Source organism: Apus apus, chromosome 15 (genome assembly GCF_020740795.1).
Source record: "Apus apus isolate bApuApu2 chromosome 15, bApuApu2.pri.cur, whole genome shotgun sequence".
In the NCBI taxonomy this organism is placed as follows: domain Eukaryota; kingdom Metazoa; phylum Chordata; class Aves; order Apodiformes; family Apodidae; genus Apus; species Apus apus.
In genome coordinates this window covers 5,955,762-5,977,146 of record NC_067296.1, presented here as the reverse complement: position 1 = coordinate 5,977,146, position 21,385 = coordinate 5,955,762, and the positions used below count along the sequence as shown (strand labels likewise).

At 49.8% G+C, this 21,385-nt stretch overlaps 2 protein-coding genes across 2 annotated transcripts in view; one reads left to right on the top strand and one right to left on the bottom strand.

Annotated features, from left to right (window-relative positions):
• The first annotated feature begins 246 nt into the window (after window positions 1-246).
• KCNK15 (potassium two pore domain channel subfamily K member 15) lies at window positions 247-5,774 on the top strand. Its single transcript, XM_051633215.1, has 2 exons — window positions 247-553; window positions 3,561-5,774. The coding sequence occupies exons 1-2, from the start codon at window positions 271-273 to the stop codon at window positions 4,472-4,474; spliced, it is 1,197 nt and encodes a 398-aa protein (XP_051489175.1). The 5' UTR covers window positions 247-270; the 3' UTR covers window positions 4,475-5,774.
• Window positions 5,775-14,264: 8,490 nt separating this feature from the next.
• The window catches only part of RIMS4 (regulating synaptic membrane exocytosis 4), a 46,138-nt gene continuing 39,017 nt past the window's right edge, over window positions 14,265-21,385 (bottom strand). Inside the window, exons 3-6 of the mRNA XM_051633216.1 lie at window positions 18,091-18,203; window positions 17,337-17,438; window positions 16,945-17,084; window positions 14,265-15,005 (exon numbers count right to left, since the gene is read on the bottom strand). Coding sequence (XP_051489176.1) covers window positions 14,787-15,005; window positions 16,945-17,084; window positions 17,337-17,438; window positions 18,091-18,203 — 574 coding nt within the window. The 3' untranslated portion in view covers window positions 14,265-14,786. The remainder of the gene's footprint in view (window positions 15,006-16,944; window positions 17,085-17,336; window positions 17,439-18,090; window positions 18,204-21,385) is intronic.

Sequence of the window (21,385 nt, the reverse complement as noted above, 5' to 3'; positions counted from 1 at the left end):
GTGCCGGTGCGGGCGGTGCGGGCGGTGCGCGGTGCGGGCGGTGCGGGCGGTGCCGGTGCGCGGGGGGCGGTGCGCGGGGGGCGGTGCGGGCGGTGCCGGTGCGGGCGGTGCGCGGGGGGCGGTGCGGGGGGTGCGGGCGGTGCCGGTGCGCGGGCGCGCGGGGGGCGGTGCGCGGGGGGCGGTGCGCGGGGGCTGCGCGGCGGGGCCCGCGGCGGGCGGTGCGCGGGGCCATGCGGAGCCCGGGCTGAGGCTTCGCGGCCGCCCCTCGCCATGAAGCGGCAGAACCTGCGCACGGCCGCGCTCATCCTCTGCATCTTCTCCTACCTGCTGGTGGGCGCCGCCGTCTTCGATGCGCTGGAGTCGGAGGCGGAGAGCGGCCGCAAGCGGCTGCTGGAGCAGAAGCGCGGGGAGCTGCGGAGGAAGTACCGCTTCTCCGCCGACGACTACCGGGAGCTGGAGAGGCTGGTGCTGCAGGCCGAGCCCCACCGCGCCGGGCGGCAGTGGAAGTTCGCCGGATCCTTCTACTTCGCTATCACGGTCATCACCACCATCGGTGAGTGCTGGCACCCCCGGCAGCTGCCCCTCCACCCCCACATCGCTCCATCCCCACATCCCTGCATCCCATCAATTCCCACGCCCCCCCGTCCGTACATCCCTGCAGCCCGGCATCCATCCCCGTATCCCTGCACCACATCATCCCTCCATCCCCACTCCAACCTCCACCACCCCTGGGTGCCCCGGGGCAGGATTTGCCTGCTTGGGAGATGCAGGTCTCACCACCCTTGCGAGGCTGGGACATCTCGTCAGGCCACCCCCCGAGCTGACCCTGTGGGACCCCCAGTGCCTCGTGAGGAGAGAGGAAATCCACAAGCAGGCTGGGGGTCACCCTGTCCTGGAGGGTGCTGGGGTGGCTGGGGCCAGGAGTGCCTGTGGTCCCAGGGAGGAGGCAGCACACGGAGCTTCTCCAAGCAGCTTTGGGGCAGGCAGCTGTAGAAGTTGGCTGGGATGTCAGAGGGCAGTGGTGGGAGCCACATCCATCCTCTGTGCAGGGGTGTAGCCAGCCAGCCAGGCTGAAGAGCTGGGCAAGAACTGCTTGTTTCTTTGCCAACTCAAAAGTCCAAATGTTTGGCTGTATGAGACCTGCTTCAGGGAGCTGAGACAGCCACCAGACACAGAACCTCCCTCTGCCTGCACGGGAACCTGCAGAGAGACTGGGGTGAATTAGCTTGGAGGGAAAGCCCCTGTGTAGACCCAGTTACCTGTCCTGGTGCCCCATGCCTTGCTTGGCCTTCTTCAATTTTGCAAAAGAATGAAACTAAACTGAAGGAGGATTGCCTTAATTCTAGGTAAGATTAGCCACATGGGAGTTTAGCTTTGTTTAATGAATCCACTTTAATTAATCCTTGCACCCTGAGCATCCCATGAGGGGCAGACAGGCAGGGGGATCCCATGCTCATGTCGTTGCTCACGCTGGGATTCTGATCAGCAGGTGTGGTTTGGAGGAAGGGACCTTGAGGCCAGATCCTGCCCGTCCACAGCCAGCAGCCACCTGCTTGTCTTTCAGCCTTACCGAGGGGCTTGGGGTGGGCAAAATACATCTGGCAGCTGAAAGCATCATCTCTCCAGACAAGGGCTGGTGGGACCAACTGCTCTGCACTACCAGGGGACAAGAGGTGGCAGAGGGGCAGGTACCCCACAGGCCCTGCCCTGGGGGGCCCCATGTGTCCCCACCAGAAGCCCTGTGGGGTTTGTGCAGGTGACAGTGCACATGGCCAGCAAACCACGATGGGCTCAGGGCCTGGTTAGTGTCAGGCCTCAGCAGGAGGGTAGGATGGATGGCTTCAGTGAAAATCTCCATCATCTTGTGACAGGTTATGGCTTCATTTACATGATTTTTCTGTTGGCTGTGACAAACAGTTGCTTTGCTTCTCACACACCCCGTGTGATAAATCACTTCAGCTCAGGTGCCATATTTCTAAAACCCTGGCACATCAGGTCTCTTTATGTGGGGCTGTGCTCTGAATCTCAGTTTTAATGGTAATGTAGCTGTGTTTACTCTCTCTAATTTCCTTTGTCATTTTGAAAGCATCAGTCAAATGCTCTTTCAGCAGCCTCTCAGGGTACAACAACTGTTTTTCCACTTAATGCTCTTCTGGATCATTATATTTACCTCCTCATTCCTGTCATTGTATTATCTTGTAGCCTGGGTCCTGGTAATTGCACTCAGTTATTAAGCTTGGCTCTGACTGGGGTTTTTTTGCCACTGCAATCTCCTGTCTGCTCTGTATTCTGTGAAATGTGGCATGCAGTCATTAAGCTTATCATTTTTGATTGTGTGGGTTTATGAACAGACAGAGCCATTAGAATCTGGTCCCTTCCTGCCTGCTTGCGGTTTGGAGCACAGCACGGTCAAGGATAACACTGTCCTCAGCCTCCCAGCCTGGTCCCATGGCAGGAGTTTTCCTGGAGCAGGAGGTGTGCTTGGGAGCCTGGGACAAAGTGGTTTTCATCCTCCGGCTGTCCCATCACCAGCTTCCCTAAGAGTCCTGGAAACCCACTGGCAGCAGAGAGAGAGGTGAAACCCAAGTCACAGCTTTCAACAAGACTGAGTTATAAAAAGAGGGTGGTTTTTTTCCCCCATGTTCTTCCTGCGAAAGTCACACAAACACCTGCAAAAAAGTGAAAATCTAATTAGCTGTTTGCAGCAGCTCAGGAAGGAGCTGGTGCTGTTCTGCAGGTGCCTTCAGAAAGGAAGTTCTTCTCATAGAAAGGCCTTTGGATGCCTTTGGATGCTGTTATCCCCACGCTGCATGACTGCTTTGCACTGAGTTGGTTACTCATCCACTTGGGTCAGAGGCCTCCCATTCCTGTTCAGCAGATCTAATTAAGTGAGGCGGGTGCAGAATCACTCAAGTCCGGAAGGTTGTGGTGAATACCTCGTTAGGACTCCTGGAGTAAGCCTGCTCTGCAGAAGTCTTCCCAGACTGAGCTGCTCCTGCAGGGACTGACCCTGGGCCAATGGGCCAAGCATCAAACGATCACATAGCAGGGAGTTGGAGATGCACGGGACACTGGAGGGCTCAGGGGACAGGAGTGGGTGCCAAGGGAGGAGACAATGGCCCTGCAAGGGTAGTTGTGGATGAGACTTGCTGGGTGCCAGCAGGATGACCTGGCACTGCTGGTCTCAGCATCTTGCAGAGGCTTCAGGTCACCCTGCAGCCCCACTGCTGGCACAGCATCATTGCCCCTACAGCACCTGTGACCTGCAGAAGGCTTGCAGACCCCAACTCTAGGGCTCCTCTTGGCCTCCCCATGCAAGCTCATGGGCTATCAGGAGGGTCCTTCTCTCTTTAGAGGCCAAATGAGGTTCTGCTCAGACAATGCTGTGATGTGTCATCATCCCCAAAGATGTGGCATCCGTGGCCCTGCTAGCATTGCCTGCGGATTCGTTACTGCTCATTTCCCACCCCCATTCTCCTGCTGCTCCTCTTGGTCCCAGGGCAGCCTTGCTGGAAACCCCAGTGAGGGCTTGACACCTGCCTTTCCTCTCCCCTTCCCAGGCTATGGACACGCCGCCCCGGGCACAGATGCTGGCAAAGTTTTCTGCATGTTCTACGCCATCCTGGGCATCCCCCTGACACTGGTCATGTTCCAGAGCCTGGGGGAACGCATGAACACTGTCGTGAGGCTGCTGCTCAAGAAGATCAAGAAGTGTCTGGGCATGAGGACAACCAATGTCTCCATGGAGAACATGGTCCTGGTCGGCTTTCTGTCCTGCATGGGGACCCTGTGCATCGGCGCAGCCGCCTTCTCTTATTTTGAGGGCTGGACTTTCTTTCATGCCTATTACTACTGCTTCATAACCTTGACCACAATTGGCTTTGGAGACTTTGTGGCTCTGCAGAAGAACGAGGCTTTGCAAAAGAAGCCCCCGTACGTGGCTTTCAGCTTCATGTACATCCTGGTGGGCCTGACTGTCATCGGCGCCTTCCTCAACCTGGTGGTGCTGCGGTTCCTGACCATGAACTCGGAGGACGAGCGGCGGGACGCCGAGGAGCGAGCCTCGTTGAGGAGAGCCCAGAACAACATCCACCTCAAGCCAAAGGAGGACAGCAGGAGCAGCAACGCCATTTTTCTCCCCGTGGAGGACAGGACGAGCCAGATGAACCTCATCCCACTGATCCAGGAGGACACTAAGAGGGAGCGGCGCCAGCTGGCCAACTCTGCAGCCACGGTCCCCTCCTTCTGCACGTGCCTGTGCTACAGACCTCAGCTGTGTGGCAGCCCAGTGCCCTCCCACCCCGAGACCCTGAGCTGCCACACCAACCCCGTATATTACAACTCCATTTCCTACAAAATCGACGAGGTCTCCCTGAGCACGCGCGGTCAGACCGGCTCTTCCCCAGGGAGCACTTTGTCATCCAACAGCCCTCGCTGCCGGCAGCACCCCCGGCCACGGAGGAAATCCATCTAGGAGCACATACCCAGCTGTACACAGTGCTCCAGTCTTATACTAGGATGATAAATTAAGAACAGAGATGTCAGGTCCTTCTTAATGCTCTCCTTTCTTGTTCCTCTCCCCTTTCAGCTGGCAGGCAGCCCCACACAGGGGCCAGCAGGAGCCTTTAAACCTTTTTTGAGAAACAAATCGTTCCTTTTTGCAGGCACTGAATGACACTGTTAGTTTTTCTTTGCTTTCCCCCCCCAGGTAGGTTCAAGCATTTGGTGAAGTCCAGGTGAAGTCCAGCAGGCTGTAGGCTTGCTTTCCCACCTCCCTGCTCCCCAAACGGAGGCATCGCTGCCCTCCCACCCTGCCCAGCCTTGGCTGTGGCCACCACCAGCTCTTGCCTCCTGCTACACAGGCTGGATTGCACTTGCTGAGAGTTTATCAAAAGCAAAGCCTGTGTTACTGAGCCCTGCAGAGCTGGGGATATTCACATTGTCCCGACACCGGGTGCAGGTGAGTCGGTGCCATGCAGCAGGTTTGCAGCTGGGCAGGAGGGGACAGGCTGCAGTCCTGCTGCTCAGCACATGGGGACAAACTCATGGCACCAGTCCTCCAGCTCTGTCCTCAGACTCGTGGCTCAGTACTTCTGGCAGCTGGAGGTCCACCCACTCACCCACCAGTACACTTTACCTCGCTACTGGTAGGTCCTCCTGGTGGAGCTGGCTGGTGGGATCCTGTGTCTGTCCACAGGGGAAGGTGAACTCCTCCAGCCCAGCCTGGGCCAAGGGCACAGCCCCTGGGAGAGCCTCCCTGAATCTCCAGAGCCACCTGCAAAGGGTTTGCCCCTGATGACATGATTCCTTCACCACCTTTCATTCCTCCAGCTGGCAGCCCAGCCCCAGTGCCCTCCAGCCCGTGGGTGTGCACTCATTGCTGCTGGGGTTATCAGAGCTGGGGTGATCCCATCTCCATGTGCATCCCTAGGTGGGATGGGGTACCCACACAGCCCCACCTGGGAGGCTGTTCCCATCTGGTGCCCCCCAGTGTGGTCCATGTCCATCCTGCTTTGTCTTGAAGAAGCAGGCCTGGGCTCTGCCAGTTTCACTTTTTCCCCCCTCCAATCAAGGTACATTCTCAGTCTTAGTTCTATCTAAAATACTCTCTGAGGTATTTAGAGAGTATTTTCCTCCAGGAAGACTCCTGGTGGGGAAGGCATACAGAGTGGCAGCACTGGGAAGCCTCAGGGCAGGCTTTGCTCTCTCCTCTCTTTGTTCTGGGCAGTTTAATAAAAGGTGAATCCAGCTGGTGGTGGTTGGTTATTTGTCATGAGGGGAGCAGAAATATGTGTCTGAGCCCCAAACCCCAGTCCTGCCCAGCTGCAGGGGTACACCAGGGATGGCTCCCCTGCCACAGGGGTATAGGCAGTGTTTATATCCAGGGGTATATGAAACAGGCTTAAAAATGAGGCTTTCACTGGCTTCTCAGCTAGTTGATGACATTTCAAGCTGGTCCCCCCCAGCTCAGCCCCTTTATTGCTGTGTCCCATCTCCCTCTACCCTCCCGAGGCTGTTAGCCTGAGGTTCAGGTGTGCTGTGGTGGTCTTGCCCTTGGATCTCTCACCTTTTCCCTGTTGAACCCTCCAAGTGGCCAGGATGGAGCTGGCACTTGTCATGCTGCACCTCTTCAGCTCTTGCACAAGTCACAGCCTGCATGGCATCATCCTGCTGAAACCCACCTCTTCTGGAGCTGAAAGCAGAACAAGCCCCCGTGGGGAGGCTGAGCCAGCCTTGTGCTCTCCTCTGGATTCAGCTGCCAGAGCCTGGTGGCTCCGTGCTCATGTCACTGAGCTGCTTCACCATGATGCAAAGCCTGGCAGGGTGATGTCTGCTCCACAGCCTGTCTGGGGCAGAGGGTGGAGCTGCTAATAAGCTGAGGAGCAGAGAGCAGGACACCAGCTCAGGGGGGTTGGAGCTGCTGCTGTGCAGCTCCAGCTGCAAGGCAGCATTGCTGGGGAGTGACTGCCTGAGACCCCTCCTACTTTTGGAAGCTGGTGATAGTTTGAGGGTGGGAGATGCTGTTCAACCCCAGGTGCCAGGCCGGGCTGGACTGCCCCCACCTCCCAGACACTGCCTGGGGAAATCCTCCATCACTGCTCCCCCTGGGGCTGTAGCTGGGGTGGTGGGTGGCTGGGGAGCTGCCCTGCTCCTCAGTTCTGCCCTGATGACCTGCAGAGGGATTTGGAGGCATGAAAAAAACCCAACCTTTAAGACATTCTCAAAGAATGGAGTACAAGCTGGGAACAAGCTTAACTTGGTGCCTGGAGATGCCCACACTCAAATTACATCTGGAAAGGGCATAAGTTTGAAGCTGGGGTTGATTCAGAGGGGGTACTTCCACAGGGAGCACTGGGAAGGAGCCTGGAACAGGGCTGGGACATACCAGGCTGAGCTGCTCTCATTCCCTTGTAGGCCCAAGAGGAAGAAATCTTGGGTTAAAGATAAGGGTTGTGGCAACAGAGAGGGCAGAGACACTCCAGAAAAAACCTTGAACACGCCATAGGAAAAAAAAGAAAGGTTTTATTATCACCATTATCAACATTTTCATTAGCTTAACACTGAATTGTAAATCACTCAATCATTACATATTGTCTGAATAAAACCTACAGACAGGAAAAAAGTACAGCAGAATCCTCTCCTGACTACAGAGGAGCAGCCAGTGTCCCACCTTCCACCCAAGGCAGCCCATGGTGGCAAGCAGGCTGTCCAGCTCCATTGCCTGTGTCCCCTCTGGCTCCACAGAAATTACATCTCACAGGCCGATGTTAAAAACCTCCATAAAGTTTTGGAGAGTGTTACAGAGCCCAAATAGAGATCAGCTGCCCCCCACTCCTACTGAAAGGCAAGAGAGGTAGCAACCCTGTAGTGCCCTGGCAAAGCGATCAGGTTTTGCAGAGCAATTACTGAAGCAAAAAGGTTTAACCCCAGGAAAGCAGATTTCCCTACTGTGGCCAGGCCCTGGGCAGTGGGGGTCCAAGGCAGGGGGGCAGCAGGCTGGGGAGCTGGGAGCATGGATGGGCTGGGGGTGGTGGCTCCATCCCAGCAGAGGCCAGCTCTGCTGCACTGCCCGGGCCCCACTGTGGGCAGCGTGGGATGGAGCTTCAGTGCAAGGAGGTGCTGCTGCAGCCCCAGTCCCCTCGGGCTGGAATAAGGCCTCATCTTGAGAGGGAAGGGAGAAGCCATGGAGGGAGCAGTGGGCACAGGGGAAAGCAAAGGGAACCTGGAGAAAAGCTCGCTGGGAGCTGCCCTTCTCCCTGGCCAGCACAGAGGCAGCTCCCTCCCTGTCCCTGCCTTCTCCTGGACATTGGCAGATCAGCCCTCTGTGGGCTGCTGCAAAAGATCCCTACCTCCTACCAAGGACAGGAAAGGCCCTCTGTGGCCTGAATTCAGAACTGCCACAAAACATGGGCAGGACCCTGGCATCCTGGGAGGGTGGCAGGCCATGGCAGTGCTGCTTGAGGGGTCTTGGGTGAGGCACTGCATCCCCAGGATGCCCCTTCCACCTGGCACAGCTCACAGGAGGAAATCAAGCCCAGCACAGTGGGGATGGGGGAACATGCCTCAGATTTACTCTCCAAACAAAGCCCAAACCAGATCCAGGTTAAAGAGCTGGAATCACCAAAGCAGAGACCAGTGAGCAGCTCTGGATAAGGAGCAAGAGCCCCAAGGAAAAAAACAGCTGCAGAATTTAAAGTTCCAGGATTTAAAGTGGAATCTGGAGCTCTGGTGGACAGCTATCCCAATCTGGGGTGCCCAAGCAACTACAAAAACCTAGCTCCTGGAAAGCTAGTGGCCATGGCCTCAGTAGGTGTGCCTGGAGTATTCTCCTGGGTCGCCTCTGCCCCCATCACTGCCCAGCAAGCAGAGCTCCCTGCTGCCCACTGGTCCACACGGCCTCTCTGCAGGACAAAGCCCTCTCCTTCCCAATCAAGGGCATCTCAAAGCCTAGGTGAGGTGCCCAGTGTGCAGTGTAAATGCAAAGGCTGTCTACTGACCTGGCAGGGTGGGTTTCAACAATACAGCTTTGGTTGCCATTTTAGCTACTGTAAAGTCACAAAGGGAAAATCATTAGGTGGCAGCCTCTGTTTGCTGGTGCTCTGTAAAGGGCTGGTGCTGGCTCCTGCTTAGTTTCAGCTGCTAAAGTGCAAAAAACCAAATGCTACAAGAAACTCTTCTGGGTTCCTGTCCTCCACCAGCATCAGAGCAGCTACCACAGGGATGGGAGGGCAGGAGGATGGGTGTCTGCACCATGAGAAGAGCTTGATGTTCCCCAGGAGGGAGCCTGATGCTGCATTGGGTGAGGGGCTGGGGCGAGGGATGGACATGTGGCTGTTTGGTCCCTAGAAGAGTTGGCCACTGAGCAGAGCAGAGGAGAGCAGTGTGAGTTTAAGACTCATGAGCTACCTTTTGAGAATACTTAATCAATTGCAAACTCCCTGGGGAACTGCCACATTCAGAGAAGCAGGCTGGGAAGCCAGGCAGGCCATGCAGCTCTGGGTCTCTGCCACGCCAGGTTTCAACAGTGTCCCATGGAGTTGGCTGCTGAGTCTTGTGTGTGCAAAGGGCTCACACAAGGGAATGAGACATGGAATGCACAATCAGCCAGCCCCCTCAGAGCTGCAATTTCAATTGGTAGCTGCAATTTCATTTTAGATGCTCAGTACAGGTCCCAGTATGCCCCTGGCCATTACTGAAGGTGCTAAAACGCGTTGTTTCCTGCACTTCTCTCGTGACAGCACTTTGCACTTACACAGCTCTTTTTATTCTCAGAAGCATTCCACAAAAAAAATGTGAATTGTTCCATCATTCACCAGGGCTCTCAGCATCACCGGGCCAGGGACCTGCTGCCTGCATGGCCAGGGGACTGGCAATCTTGAGACCAAAGCAAAGATTTTTCCTATGAGAAATGCTACGGGAAATCCACAGGCAATAAACTGGGATGCCGTTTTGAAGCTGTTTTATTTTATGCACTGCATCAATGATAGAGCTGACTTAAAATCCAATATCCTGATCCTGCCACTTTGGAAAAATCTTTAGATGAGCCCAGCATTAGCTATCTGCTGAAGAATGGCACAGAACAGCCTGTTCCTGCTCTACATGTTAGACCCCCGTGAGCCTCTGCGAAGGCGCAATCTCTCTGCCTTGGGTGGAATTTCCTCACAAAATGGACAAATACCATCTATGAAATGGACAAAATAACCCACAAGCCTTTAAAGAAGAGCAGCTCAACCTGCTGCTCTGAAAAAAACCCCTCCCTTTAGCTTGTCCCCAGTAGCTGGAGGAAAATAGGCAGCTGTCCTGCAGAACTCATGTGGCCCCAGAGTGCAAAGGCTTTTTTTGCTTGATCAGGGCACCAGTGGCAGTGGGAACCATTCTCATGGAGTTACAAATACTAGAGAGCCTAAGAAAAACAGGGAGATTGAAACAGTCATCAAGCTTATAGTGAAACTATTTTTTTTACCTCTGTAATATGAAGTCACCTACAGCTGTTTCCTCCTTCACCTACAAGAGATTTCATGTTGATGGGCACACACACTCACAGAGAAGTCTACAGGATGAATATATCTCAAAAGGTAACAGCCCAGGCTTCTTTTTTGTTTTTTTTACAGTCAAAGTTAATATGGACCTTTTTTTTTTTCCAAAGTGATGTCATTGAAACCAAAAACAATTATAAACTGTATCAACAATATGTACTACAGCCTGCAAGTCACAACCTGTGCACACCAAATGGAATATATTATTGCTTGTTAGCCTATTAGACTTTCTTTATAAAAAGGTTTTTATACAGAGTACAGGATTATGACAAAACTAGCTAAGTAGTCCTCATCTTGAAAATACAACATCAATGCTTTCAACAAAGGGTTGAATAGTAGCTGAGAGTTAATGAACAATAACAAATATTTACTAATAATTTTATGGCCAGTTTGAACAGAATTTCATATAGGACTCTTTTCTGGTGTTTATTTACATGTGCCTCTTTTTCTTTTGGAGAAAAAAAATAGTTGATAAAAGATAACAAGGAACATAAAACCCAGAAGAATGAGCAAACATCATACCAAGAACGTTAAGTATCTTTGAAAACACTAAATTATGTCATCTGTTAAAAAACATACATAATTTTGTCTTTAAAGAAAAATATTTTTCCTGTTTTAAAATATTACCAACAGCATGTAATAAACTAACTTAAAATGAATTTCATAAAAAAGTTGTCTTGCTGTCTAAACATTACTAAACATGCTTAGGCTGAGATTCTGTTAACTGCCTCAACATCTTAAAATCAGCTCCTTAAGAGGAATTTGTGATACTCATACTCCAGAAGACCTGCACATCTAGAACAGTACATTGATAAAGGATCTGGTAGCTAGAAACAATAAATATGTATCTTTTTCATTCAAAGCAAAGAACTCTGCCATGTCCTTGGAGACAATCCATGGCCAAGAAGTGGGGATGTAAGTGGCCCAGATGAAGTCACCAGGCCCTCACCCTGCCAGGGACACAACCACCTGTGAGCAGTGCAAGAGGGATGTTCCAGTCTGCCCACACAGCTCCGGCTGCAGGATGAGGACCCACGGACTGAACTGCTGAGTGAGGACCTTATCTTGGCTCTCTGGCATCCCAGCTGTGTTGGGGTAAAGGGAAAGCAAAACCAGGAGACTGGGAAAATAGCACTTATTTTTGCCTGAACAAACCAGGACTAACCATGGTCACAGCTGCTTGTTGCTCAGACCACAAAGAGGACAAAGCCAGGTGGCAGGCGTGGTTCCAGTGCTCTGCTCTCCCTGTGTGCAGGGGATTCCCACTGGGAATGCTCTCAGCATCAGGACTTTTGTTTTCCATGGTAATAGTAGTACAGGGACCAGCTCTCCTTTCTCTCTTTTTTTTTTTTTTTTTTTTTTTTGCAAGCAACCCTCCCATTACTATTAAAATATAGTATTTCATGCACAAGGAACAGGGAATCAACCCTGAGCTGGGCAGATACTTCTCCCCCCCCCCCCTCATCTCCCATCATCACCCACAGAGCAGTCACATTTATGATGCCTTTTTCCTCTTTTTTTTAAGTCTCCTGCTCATCCTCTCTCTCTCACTCCCTGACTATAACTAACAGCTGGACTCAGACACAGGAAAAAACTCAGTCAGGACTTGCAAAGGGGACCAAAGGTTAGTTTGCAGCTGCTCATCACTCTAGCAAACTGCTGCTTTTTACATGACCACACTGGTAATCCTCACAGTCATAATCACATCACCTTAGGCAGAAACTGGCAAGTCAAATTTGGGGAGCAAAAAAATGCTTAGGATTTATAAAAATAAGCTATTCCAAGCCTAAGACTTGCCTTGGATGCTATACTGGGAGTCTTTAAATTGATGGCTAACTAGAATACATCTTTTTTAACTATAATACACCATAGTTGGTGCAGGGATCATGGGCATGAGTTAGGCAAAAATTTGGACTGTGGGGTACAGTGCAACTCTCCTGTCCCACGGGCAACCCTCAGGAGGGCTCCTATGAGTCTGCTTTATGAAGGAAGGTCATCTGCACTTGCTAGTTTGTGTGGCTTTGCTGTGTGTGGCAGCCAGGGGTTGCAACGTTCACTTCCTGGGAAGAAACAGGCCTTGGAAGTGAGGAGAAACAAAAGCAAGAACCACTGGACTACAATCAACCATGGAAGAAATACAGAAGAAAACAGGATGGAGCTGACTGTTAAAACTGCCTCCAAATTTCAGAATCTGAAACATTAACAAAAATAACACAAGCAGAAGTGTAACTTCTTTTTTTTTTTCCACCCTGACAGTGACCTTTTAGCATGATGAAAACCAGATGGAAGATAGTCCTCAGTGTTAAGTAGTCCTGCTGTAACTAAACTGATCATCACTGAGCTTGCAGAGCTTTTGGAAGGGTAGGGTACAGGGACACAGCACATTTGTCAGGCATACAGGAACTGAGCTTTTCAACAGACACTCATTAAACAAAATTTTCTGGGGGAATATTTTTGGTATATCGTCTCCTACTCCCCAGTAAAGACTGCAAAAATGTTGCATTCATCTAATTTGACACAGGAAAACCATGAGTAACTTGCTATTACTGGTAGGTAATGTCCAAACTAAGTACCAATATCAAGTTTTCAGCATAAATTAACACTGAAGCCCTGCTACTCAGCTGCCAGGTCCAGCATGTACCTGGAGCTCCCCACAGTCCTTTTAAAGACATAGTTATTAAAAGATCCAGTGCTACAAACCACTAAATCTACCTAATCTATTCTAGTTCATACACATATTGTACAATATTGCCTAGTACTCACTACATACCAAGAGGAAAAGATGCTGACTTGAATTACAGTAAGTGTGCTTTTTAAAGAAAATAAAAAGGAGAGAGCCACAACATAGTTTGACCAGCATGCAACAAACTTCCTTCAGCTAATATATAGAAATTGTCTAATACGATTAAAAAAAAATAGTGAGAGGCCATTCTGATCAAGAAAATGAAGATATTTATCTGCAATGTTGAGGCTTTTGCCACCAAAGATTCAAAAAACTATTCATTCTATGTCCCTTATCCTCCTTCCCTCTGCTTTATACTATATAAGTTTTTTACAGAGATTATTGTAAGGCCTATTATTTTTGCATCTATCCTGTAATTTATCTCAAAAGAATTTAAAATGCCATAGACAAGCTACAACCGAAAGCAACTGCTTTTACCATCCACTCAACATTTCATGCTTTTATTCTAACAAAGCTGAGGTCCACATGCAGAAATAAATGTTCAGTTTGCCTCTACAACAGGTCAAGAATCTGCTCATTCCTAAACGTGACATGGGACCTTCACTTTTAAGCCACGAAGTAAAACATCTCCCAAAGCTTATTCTGAGACAGCAGTCATCAAATCCTCATTACAAACTATGACAAAACAGGTCTATCAACAGAAAATCTTGGGAGATTCTCTGCTTTTGGATAGCTTTTAATTGTCTGAAGGGTCCAGCACACTTACTCCAGCACAAGATTCTGCTGCCAACAGCAGCTCAGAGGATGTGCTTCACTGGCTTCATCTACAAGATTAATTTATAGTTAGTATTGCACTTTAATTAACAAAATATACATGTTGTGACCACTGTGTCTTTAGATTCCTCACCCACCACCTCCCCATACTTAGGGGATTGCATCTTCTCTTGCAGGACACTTGACAACCTTTGTGTACTACTGAGACTGCCTAAAGCACCTATCTCTCCACAAGGAACGTCACACGCTCTCCAGCACCTTCTTGTCAAGATGACAAACTGAGGTTTCTTTCTTCTGCACCCCCAGAAACCTTAATCTCCTCTCTTGTGGCAGAATAAAACAGTCCTGTTTGAGGTCAGTCCATAGCACAACAGGAAGGGCAGCATCTCCAGCAGATATGTACCAGTACAAAGGAGATGGAAGGAAAGCAGGAGATGAAAGACATCATGACAGAAGGATGCACAGCAACAAGTAAGGGAGTCGGTAAATTGCAGAACATTGTATCTGACAATATAAAACATCTCAAGCTGCAAGTCTGATGTTCAGCTCCCACACTTCTAGTGGGCTTTTCTTTTTCTGAGTAAAATTGCAGTTAATTAGCCTGCCAAACTCAAACTCTGTTCAAACTGTCTGGTCTAAGTAGGTGCTAGTTATTCTCCCACCAGGTATGCTTCATCAGCAGCCTTAGACAAGAGATGCAGAAAAGACACTTGCTGGCAATTTGGCACAGTTTGAAAACACAGCAACGACAGTGTTACAGTTACCATGACTCAGTGATAGGGAACTGATGCTAAACAAAGAGTCACAGGTTTCTCTCTTTTTCTTCTTTTCAAAGAGAAAAACCTAATGCTTCCTCTGAAACTTTCTGCTCCTGCTCTTTTTTAGATCGGCCTCTGAATTTTTCAGGTACTTTCTCAGGAAAGGATCCGTATTAGAAATTTCTAAGACACTCAGTTAAGAAAAAGAATCCTTCCTTACTCCCCCCAAACACTGCAACTTTCCAGGATTAATACTGATCTGAAACAAGGGTCCAAGAATGACAGTGAGAGAAGTGAACAAAGAGGTGTACGTCTACTTTGACAACTAGGACTCATGCCCCACGGTCCCTCCTCCTCGGACAGAGAGGGCACAGAGCCCTCCCCTCGTCTTCTGTCTAAGGTCACTGGTTTATCCTCCTCTTCCAGCTCCACAAGAACTGATTGAACATGCATTGCACTTGAGGTCAGAGTTCCAGCAAACAAAACCTTGACAGCATGTTTAAAAAACAAAAGCAGTTCCCCCTTCCTTACTCACTAAGACCTATCACAGCAGGGTCCCACTGTGCTCTCCAGGGAAAGCTGTGAGGACTGACGCAGGAGCGGGCCTGTGGTGGGATCTACCATCGAGGAGGTTGGGAAGAGCTTGTACCAGCCAATTGCTAAAGTTGACAAATCCAGTTCTTCCAGGAGGACCCTGGCGACTCCCATGAAGTGCTTGCGCTCCATGCGTCCGTAGTTTCCCCAGACTATCACCTTAAGAACAAGAGGGGGGAGCACAGTTAATCCTCCAAATTGTTTGGGAAGCACAAGTCTGATTGATCCTTCTTTCTACCCACTCAACATTCCAGGGCTTTACTACAGTCTGAGAAGAGCAGAAAGGTTTACATTGCCAACAGGTGATGTGAAGCTCTGGCTGATACTTTCTTTTTTCTTTTAAAGCACAGATGAACAAATCCTAATGTTATCAGACTTTTGTTCCCCCCCCTGCCCCTCCCCATGGAAAACAGGTGAACATAAGATGTGGAAGAGACACCATTCTGCTGTTCTACCTGCTGGGAAGGGCCAGCGAGTGCACAAGGTATCCCTGGAGCTGCAGCTCCAACACCTGCAGGTAAAACCTGGTCCTGGCACAGTAATGGGCTCTGGACACAACAAAAAGTGTCCTGGGGAAAAAGCGCAGGAAAGGGTCCTGATCTGGAGAAACAAACCAACGTAAAAAACAAAACAGGTGAGCAAATCTTGGGTCGAGATCCAGGAGTTTGAGGAAAAGGGCACATCTCCACTGCCACCCTGGAGCTCGTGACACAAGGCAGATGGTGAGGAGGCAAAGCTGCTCACCTGCAGAAGGGGCAGGAGCTGAGTGCTGGCAAGGGGATGGGTGATGCAAGGGGCACACATGGGGTGGTGTGCAGGGGAAGCAGAAAAGGCTGCTGAGAAAGGCTTGCAGACACAGAGAAAGGTCTAATGGAAGAGCTGGCAGGCAAGCAGGGAGAGCTGAATCACACTTACGACATGATGGAGACCAGTGGGTGGAACAACAGATGCAGTGAGGGTCATGGGCTTAGGCATGCTGGAGGTCTGCACGTGGCCAAGGGGCCCTATGTGGCTCAAGACAAAGGTGACGACTGACTCCAGAGTGAGCCTGTGTTCTGAAGAGGAGAGGATGAGCACGATGGGTTATGCTGGTGATCTAGTGATCTCTGGCTAATCCTGACAGCTCCTTTCCCTAAGAATAACCAATATCACTACAATTTTCTGTAAAGTGAGGTAGGAGAAACAATGAGTGCCAATGAAAAGACCAAAACTAACACTCTAGGTCAGCATGAGGTGGATTAGGCCACTGCAGAAAGTTGGTTTGGTGGCACAGATGCTGGCAGAGCCAAGCTCCTCATTCTGTTCTCTTGGAGTAAGTGCCTTTCCTGGCAGCAAGGCAGCAGGTAAGGAAACCTGCCAAGGCAAGAGTAGACCAAGCCAGGTCCCACCCTACTACTGCAGTAAAAAATGTGCAATCTTATTGCAACAGGGGAAAACGCTTCTAATCAAGGTATATGAGGAAAATGTTCATTCAAGAGAAGGCTCCAGCAGATTAGCTGGGAATTCATATGCCAGTGGAGGTAAGGCATGGAAACTTGTGGATTAATTGTATCATCAGTACTACCAGTGGATTTTAGCCAGGCTTTACTGGATGGAAATCATTTAGGTATGAATTCACAACCCAAAAATCACTCTATGCTCTGGAAACAGACGTGCAGAACTGGAAATGTGAGTGTGGATGAAAAGGTATGGCAGTAAAAGAGGTAGAAAAAGGTATGACATGTGATTGGGTGATGGCCAAAGCAGAGTGCTCTGAATAAGTATGAACACAGAAGTCAACCTATGCTGCAAGATTGTTTAGCATCTATAGGTATTACTTATCTCCTAACTGGGAGGGAAAAAAAGAACATAAAAAATAAAAATCAACCTTGTCCTGTTAGGCACTCCCATTACCTGGCAGGGTGTCAAATAATAATCAGTTTGAGTATGAAAGAAAGGTTTTCCTTTCCATTTGTTATGTTCAGATCAAGCGCATTCGGTTCAGAGAAAACACTGCCTTTTACTCATCTATGTTAATTATCCAGAGCCCTTGACAAACAGTAACTTCCAGCAGAGGCAGAAGAGAGAGATGGGGAGACCTGAGACTTGCTCATCTTACCTGTAATACTTTGCCCTGGGGGCTCTCAGGAAACAGTAACACCTGATTGTACAAAGGGTCTAATGATTTGCGAGCCACTTTTGTCTTCTTCTTCGCAATGCACACGCCGTTCTCTAGCAGGTAGGCTTTGATGTAAGCAGCTGGAAAACATAATTATGGTCAAAGATGAAAACATCTTCCTGCTCACTTTAGAAACGACAAGAGCGCCACGTCTCAGGTATTTTCTAAAGGCATTCAGAGCAGTAAAAAGATTTGCTCACCCAGCCTTATTTTCAATACCCCATACAGACTGCTTATTCCTCCAGAAACCAAGCGGAGTTAGTTTTTTTCCTATTCAAGTGCACTGCAGGAGGCTGGAGCTCAGTTATTTTAGGGAGGTCAAAGGATATTACCTGGCAGTGTTTTGGAGCCAGGTTTTGGTGTCAATCCTCGAGCCTGAATGATATCCACTTCCAGCTGGCCATTTCGCTCTTGCAAGCCAATTTCCACATCCCCTAAAACCAAAAGACAGAAGACTTTCAGAACAATACATCTGTCAGCTACCAACATGGTAAAAAAAAACAACACCCCACAATCCTCATGTCACACTTGCTACAAGCTGTAACACACTGTAGGCCCTAAGTGCCTGATGTCCTCCTGAGTAATCCCAGAGCAGCTCTGCACTGATTGATCCCACATTTCCAAAAGCAGTCTCTAATGTCAGCCCCCTGACAAGGCTTTGGGGACTCAGTCTCACACTCTTCAGGGCAGTGAACCTCTCATCTCTCCCAAAGTGGAATACCTCGAGCTGCAGGCTGCTTTGGAAAATGCAATGACAAAGGACCATAAAAACTTTACAGAGCCCAGTGGGCTTTAGAGAGCAATAAAAACACAAAGATGCACAGTTTGCACTTTCAGGATTTTAGCTGTGGTTTACTCAGTCCATGCCTTTTGGGTCGGATGCAGAGAAGCACCAAGCTGGTGCTCTCCTGCTAACACTACGTTTGCAGCAATCAGCAGAACCTTTCAGCAAAGCCTTCTGGATTTAACAGGGAAATGGAGCGGGGGAGTGAAGAGCAGCAGATGCTGGACACATTATTGGGTGGCTTGTAGGAGCAGTCTGTTCAACACTAAATTAAAGCCACCCAGCATCTTTGTGTGCCTTACCCATCGAGGTGGTGGCCAAGGTCTGACGCCCAACGAACTGTGCAGGGCCCATGCTCCCCAGGAAGTCACTGAACTGCCCAGCAGATGCCAGATGGACTCCACTGAAATTCAAGCTGCAAAAGAAATTGATTTTGGCAAGTTGTTAATCTGCATTTTAAAGCAACCCAGTAACTAAAGAATCAGATTTAATATATCTTTGAAATGAATGACATCTACAGATGCCTTTTCCCCTTGCAAAACTCACTGATCTCCAAGCAGTTTAGTTACATGGAATCCATTTAAAATCCCTTTCCTTTCACAAAAAAAATCAGTAATGTTGGAGTCACCAGCTGGTTAATACTTGTTTAACTGTAACTGTCCATAAGGTAAAATCTCTGCCATATCAGGCAGCCTATCATCTGTTCCAGGTATATAATCTAAGCAGCTTTCTGGCACTTACAGGATCTCTTTTGGTAGCTGACCCTTTCCAATCTTTATTTTTTAAGAGGAAATGAAGCATCTAGAGCAGCAGTTCAAAGTGAGATGAGCAGTGCTGGCATCAGCCCCCTTGGGACTCAATTCCCTATTTATTTCTCACAAAAGCACAGAGCAATCCATCTCCTTCCTGACCAGAGGGCCCCACTTCCTACCACTTAACACCAGAAGCACCTGTCACATCAACTGTGTGATTTCCATCCCTGCTTCCACAACCAGGCCTGAAGAAATCTCGAAGAGGATCTGAACGCTGGTGCAAGGCTAAAGGAACAAGATCTTCAAACACCAGCAATACCTCTGCCACAGTCACTGCAGCAAAAGAAAAGCTGTCAGGAGGACACAGGCCCAAAACCAATTCACCAGACAGCAGAGGCTGGTCTTTGGCATGGCTACAGGTGCTGGTCACTGCACTGGACATGGGTGAAGCAACACAAAAGCATCAAACCCTATGGTACACCAATACAAACCAAGACTTACCCAGTTGTACCCTGATTTACAAAGTTGTTTTAGAGGTTCTGGAAAAATTTGGTGCAAATGGTAAGGAGGAGGCTCGAGGCCACTACTCAACACCTACATTTGTCCTGCAGGCATCTGCCAAACCATGACACAGCTAGTGAAACACGTCAGGAGCTCTGTGCCAGGGTACCCACGCTACCTCTGCGCTGCCTCTGGGGAAGCTGCTGCACACTGAAGTCAGGCACAATTATGAACTTCTTGCCACTTTCCCAAGCATGGAGGGGGACCACTACCCAGACTATGGCACAGCTCCCTGCTGCCCCAAATTTGCTTCTCAGAAAGGATGCTGTGAGGAGGCCACACACTTGGTACAAGTGAAGTTGGAGAGGAACAAAGCCTGCAGGGCAGGCTGGGGACCACAGGCTCACACGCAGCCTTAATCACCCACAAAGATTCACTGATTCCCCCCTACAAGGCAGTTACATTCAAGAGACATTATTAAAGGCATGTTTTTTTTAAACCCATTCAGCCAGAAGTGTGTTGATTTCAGGCTGTGATTTCAGCTCTCATTAGCTATGTGCTGACCTGGTTTCAGCCCCATGGAAATAGTTATTTATTCAGATGAGGAAGCCAGCACACAAACCTCAGCTCCTCACCTCACCTGGGACTGGAGGGACATGTCACTAGCACGTGTCCTTGTGACAGGTTCATGGGGTGGCTCAGCTCACTGTAACAGGGGCACTGAACTAAATGGCCAGACTTTTCCACGGAGCACTGCACCTCCCCTTGGCATTGACCTGGCTCTCTGAGAAACCTGGTTATTGCTGCTACACAGGGAGCTGCTGAGCCATCAGCCTGGAAAAACCTGCCCTTGAGCTCTTTACAAGTGTCACTTTTGTAAAAAGGGATGAGGGGGGAGGATGTCTGGGCATCCTGGAAGACAGGCTCAGGAGGAGCTCTGCACAGGCTGGATTTTCTCTGGTTTGGTGGTTTTTTCTCCCCTGCATCCACTGCTTGCACAAACAGTCCAGGTAGATATTTGAAGATAAAACAGAAACAGCAGGATTTATAATTGCCATTAATTGTGGAGAGAGCTTAATATTTTTCTCAGTTTTCAGTGACAATGACTCCCAAGAGGTGCTTCCCCAGTGCCACCATCCATCCCAGGGCAGAGGCAGCGTGGGGCCTCACTCTGCTCCCTGGGGCCACCCTCTCCAGGGAGCAGCTCCCTGAGCACAGGACCAGGGCAGAGATGCTGGCTGTGCAGCCAGGCTGCCAAGGACAGACTGTGCACAGAGACATCCCCAGAGCTGGTAAATCTGCAGGGACAGGGACATGTGATGGGGAAAGCAGGGCAAGGGAGAGCCCAGAGCCAGAAGGGCTTTATCAGGCTCATGATTTGCCCATAAAAGGAGGGAAGAAGCAAGCCCTGGTGTGCACGAAGACCCGCGAGACTCCTCAAGCCTGCTGGCTCAGGCGTTTTCAGCTGCCCATAGAGTCAAAAAAGGATGAAAACTAGTGCTTAGAGAACCCAAAATAGGTCAAGAAAAAGGAGACCCGACAGAGAAAGACACAAGATTCAGCAGGAGATGAATGGACCATCAGCCAGAAAGTAAATGTTTTTTTTATTCTCCTCAACTCATAGAAGATAAATGGGCCGAACATGGGTCTCACTCCTACCCTGGGGAGTATGTGACCTGAACGAGCACGTAAATAACAGGCTGGCAAGACAACTCACAGCCGTTCAGGGAAATGTTCCCTGCTGTGCTCAAAACAGATGCTTGGGCTCATTAACAAGATGCCTGGGACTGGAACAGCAGAGGGAAAACCCAGGACTCAGCAAAGCCTTGCACTGCAAGAGCCTGCAGCACATCCAGAACCAGGTCTCAGAGTGATCCCTCTCCAGGGTGAAGTCCAGCTCTGTTACTGCAGTGGGGACATAGATGGGAGAAGGCCACCTACAGAAACTTCTAACTGCAGGACAGTAAAGAGAGACCTTTCTGGCCCCTGAACACTCAAAATACTCCACAAAACCTTCCACAGGAGACCATTCCCCCTTACCTGCTGGAGAGAGAATCATGCCAAAGGCTGATGCCAACTATTTGTCTGCAGTTGATACGTTCATGGAGAGAAACCATCTGTGCTCTCACAGACCAGCTCAGCTCTCCTTAGGGCAACACTGCTCCCAAAGGCTCTGGCCAGCAGAGAAAACAAAAGCACCTGATAATGGAGCAGCCAATGCCACAGCCTTCATCAGTGATATGGAGCAAAACGGCAGGAGAGCATGAAGAGCAGAGTTAGAAAGCACAAGAGCAAGGGCTGTTGGGCTAAAGGTGAACCAACAGCAACTGGAAACATCTACAGC